The sequence below is a fragment of the Giraffa tippelskirchi genome, chromosome 12, assembly GCF_054371585.1.
Source record: "Giraffa tippelskirchi isolate mGirTip1 chromosome 12, T2T-mGirTip1v1.2.pri, whole genome shotgun sequence".
Lineage (NCBI taxonomy): Eukaryota > Metazoa > Chordata > Mammalia > Artiodactyla > Giraffidae > Giraffa > Giraffa tippelskirchi.
The window spans coordinates 67,577,580-67,581,299 of record NC_137286.1 but is presented as its reverse complement, the minus strand read 5'-3'; the positions used below and the strand labels follow the sequence as shown (position 1 = coordinate 67,581,299).

At 56.9% G+C, this 3,720-nt stretch overlaps 1 protein-coding gene across 1 annotated transcript; it reads left to right on the top strand.

The window, feature by feature from the left end:
* The first annotated feature begins 1,591 nt into the window (after positions 1-1,591).
* On the top strand, positions 1,592-3,383 carry LOC145529993 (uncharacterized). The gene is made up of 3 exons (XM_081550771.1): positions 1,592-1,761; positions 2,161-2,473; positions 2,724-3,383. Exons 1-3 carry the CDS (start codon positions 1,627-1,629, stop codon positions 3,350-3,352), a joined length of 1,077 nt encoding a protein of 358 aa, XP_081406897.1. The 5' UTR covers positions 1,592-1,626; the 3' UTR covers positions 3,353-3,383.
* Positions 3,384-3,720: the final 337 nt, after the last annotated feature.

The following is a 3,720-nucleotide window of genomic DNA, read 5'->3' as shown; positions in this document are numbered from 1 at the left end:
AGTATGCTATTGGGAATACAACAACACACACAGATCCAGATCGATGGAATAAAGTTGAGGGTCCAGAAGCAAACCCCGGCATCCATGGTCAACTCATCTCTGACACAAAAGGGGAGAATATCCAAATGGGAACAAGAAAGCCTCTTCAATAAATGTCCATGGGAAAACCAGACAGCTACATCTGAAGAACGCTATTGGTTTTGATCTCACACCACCTCAATATTGGGGAAAAACCTCACCCTAAAGACTGATGTCATGAGATAGCTAGAAAGAAGCGTAGGTCAAAGGCTCCTTAACATCAGAGTCTCCTTGCCATTTGCTGGGCGGAGGTAGAAATGGGTCTCTTCAAGTAAGGGAAAGAGGAAAACGAAGTACGCCAATGGGTTTCCATCCAATGGAACCTCTTCACAACAGAGAAGCTAAGCATTCAGAAATGCAAAAGATGGGAAACGGAACATGAGAGACTCCTTGCAAGTGGTGTATCTGAGAAGGGGTTCATATGGAAAGAGACGAAGAATGCACAGCACTCAGATTCCAAGAAACACCACCACCACCCTTGACCCTTCCCCCATGACCAACTCCGACCTAAAGCCTTTCTCTCCCTCTAACCTATCCCTAAAACATAACCCTCATCTAATCATATACATGTGCATTCCTAGCATCCATCCATCCACACACGAGAGAGAAAGAGGAAGACACAGACTGAATCGAGAAGGGAAAAGAGAGGGACACAGACAGAGAGAGACACGGAACCAAAGAGAGGAAAGGAGTCGATGGTCCAGACTTTTCATCAATCTGTCTCGAAGGTAGAAGCAATGACAGCGCCCATCCACCCCAGAAGGGGGAAAAGGACGGAAGGTTTGGAGAGGAAAAGACAAGAACGCAGGGAGCCATTAGAAGCTCAGCCACCCGCAGAAGCCGAGCTGGGACACTTGAACAGAATCTCAATGGAAACAGAGGACCAGAAAGTTGGCTACTCTTTTCTATAAGAGAGGGAGACCTTCGAGTCTTCCTTTCGGTCCTCCAACTTGGATGCGGGGTCTCAAAACACTCAGGAGGGGGAGTGCCTTTTCCTGGGTACCACGGCGCATCCAGGCCTCGTTCTGCCCCATTCTGTGCTGTGTCAGCCCTGGATGGAGTCTTTCTTTCTTAAGTCTCAGCGCACAAGCTCCACGTGATATCGGCCCCAGGTGGAAAGGCATGGAGCTGCTCGTAGGCCGACAGACCTAGGAAGCAGATGGGAGAATGACCCCCACTCTGCAGATGGAGAGACTGGGGAAACTCTGAGGGGCATACGCTTGTCCAGGGCCACACCACTTATGAGAAGAAGGAGCCTGGTCTGAGAGCAGCGGGGTCCTCGGAGCTCAGGCCCTGGCTGCACCCAGGCCTCCCCAGGGCTGTGGGCTGGGCTGTGTGGCTGTCACTGTGCCTGCACATGGCCTAAGGGGGGTGGTCGAGCAGTCAGAAACCCAGAGATTCCCTTGGGAAGTTTTGGGGAAGGGACCTCAGCACGAACCCCAGGAAATGATGTCACCTGCCGGCAACAGAACCCAACAGAACCCGCAACCCGGGTATCCAGGCCTCCAGAGCGGAGAGGAGCCCCCAGCCAGATCACTTGCTGCCAGGATGTTCTGCTGTTTGCCCCTGCCCAGAGGCCGGGGCCTCAGGAGAGCTCACAGGCAGTGTGCGTGGGCACCCTGTCGACGTTGGCTCAGGGCACCCCCGAGAGGCCTGTGGCCCTTTGCCCGGAGAAACAGAAAGGTAACACGGGGAGCCCCAGGCCGGGCCAGCCCACCTCTCCCATGCCACCCGGAAACACCGGGTCCTTTGCCTGTGTGTGTGGATGCGGGTTTCTCGGGGTGTGTCTCCCTCAAGGAAGCCCAGGCGGATGTGGGGTCAGAAGCCTGCGGGCAAGTTGTGTCCACACCCCAGGGGAGAGCAGGCTGGCTGGGATGGGGAGAGTGCGGGCAGCGCCGGCCGCCCAGGCTGGCCTCACACCCTCAGGTGGGTCTCTTTCCTCCCGGGTGGGGATCTGAGCAGACACACGTCTCTGACCCTTCTGGGAAGAGAAGTTCGAGCAGGCAGAAGCAGCGGCTCCACTGGCCAGGCCCAGCTCGGAAAAGTCCCAGCATGGCTGGCTGACGGTCACTGTCGTTGCAGAGCTTCCCACGTGATGAGGCCGAGGACGGGGACACCCCGTCCACCTCCCGGAGGGAGGGGTCGGAGCACCACCCCCCCGCCCCTGAGGCCCAGTGCAGGCTCCAGGTGAGCGTGCCCACGGAGGCATCAGCCCCACCGGGGGCGAAGCGGAGGCGGGGAAGGCCTGCTGCCGAGACACCACACAGGATACACCCGGCGGCCCAGTCTGAGGCTGCCACGGAGCTCAGCACACCCGGCTCCGACCCAGAGTCCCGAGAACCCCAGCCTCTGAGGCAGCAGGAGGACCTGGAGCCCAGCACGCCAGAGCACAGAGGTGAGGACGCTGGGGCTGGTGCACGGGAGTGTGTGGGGAGGGGGTGCTGAGCTACACAGGGACGAGTCCCCGAAAGATGCTGCTGGGCCTGCAGCAAGCGCTGGCCTCACACCCCCACCCCCATCTTGCACACTTCAGTCCCAAAAGACATCCGACCCTGGGTATTCTTTGGGAATCTCTTGGAAGCTTTCTGTCCCGGGATACGCACATGCCAAGGCTGGCCTGTGGGCAAACTTTGCTTCTCCCCCAGCTCTAGCACTGGCCTCCAACTGGAACCAGGCTCCACTTCCCAGACCTGTCCCTACAGAGGTGGTGGCTCCAGGTGCAGGACCCAGGGATCCACCGAGGGCAGATGGAGAACCGAGACTTGCCCTCGCAGAGACACCAGGCCAGCTGGGTTCTGGCCAGCACACCGGGCAGATCGGATCTCCGTGCCTGCAGGACCCCCAGCCCCAGGCACTGATGTCCCACCCCCTCAGCCAGAACCTCCACCTCCACGTGCACCTGTACCTGCTCGGGCTTTGGCAGGAGAACCCGAGGCAGAGGAGGAGTCACCGCCTCGGCAGGGAGAGCCTGCCCTGGCTCCCGCGCAACACCCAGACGCCGACGATGACTCACCCACCCCTGCAGGAAGAACGAGCCCCCGCTCTGGACAGAGACCCAGAGCCCTTGCCGGAAACACCACGTCCAGGGGAGCGGTCGGCTCTGCCGCCTCCATCCCTGTCGGCTCACCGTGGACGCTGTCAACTCGGTCTGCCCCCAGGGGACATGGAGTTCCTTTCCCCTGAACTGCTTTGCATTTGGTTTGTTTCCACCTTTCTGGTGATGTTTTATTTTTTGTATGGTTTCCTGTATTTTTGTTGGTTAAGTTGGGATTAGTAAACTTTTTCATCATTGTTGCAATTTGGGAACACTGTTGTGTAACTGGTGATACTGTGTTACCATCACCACTTTGTGGTTTCAGACCCGTTTGATCTTTATGCCCCACCCCCCAACAAAGCCTGGATTCAAGGCAAGCACGCCCTGTTCATCCCTCCCCCCGATCCTGAACACAATTTCATCTTTTCTTTCTGCATTCCTTCCTATATTCTTGGTGTCCCCAGTCAATGACTCTCAGTGAAATGACTGAAGGAGTTTCTTTCGGACTCTCCACCTACTGTAAGACTCCATTGGAGAGTTCTCATTTTTATGTCATTTGAACTAGCCTTTGATAGCTGACAGGACGGTGTACGTCCTTTCAAGATATC

Bases quoted from the DNA above. Each gene is read 5' to 3' on its own strand.
- LOC145529993 (XM_081550771.1), top strand. From the start codon at position 1,627: ATGTTCTGCTGTTTGCCCCTGCCCAGAGGCCGGGGCCTCAGGAGAGCT. The intron at 1,762-2,160 runs GTAACACGGGGA...CTGTCGTTGCAG, and splicing joins TTGCCCGGAGAAACAGAAAG to AGCTTCCCACGTGATGAGGC. The intron at 2,474-2,723 runs GTGAGGACGCTG...CTTCTCCCCCAG, and splicing joins CAGCACGCCAGAGCACAGAG to CTCTAGCACTGGCCTCCAAC.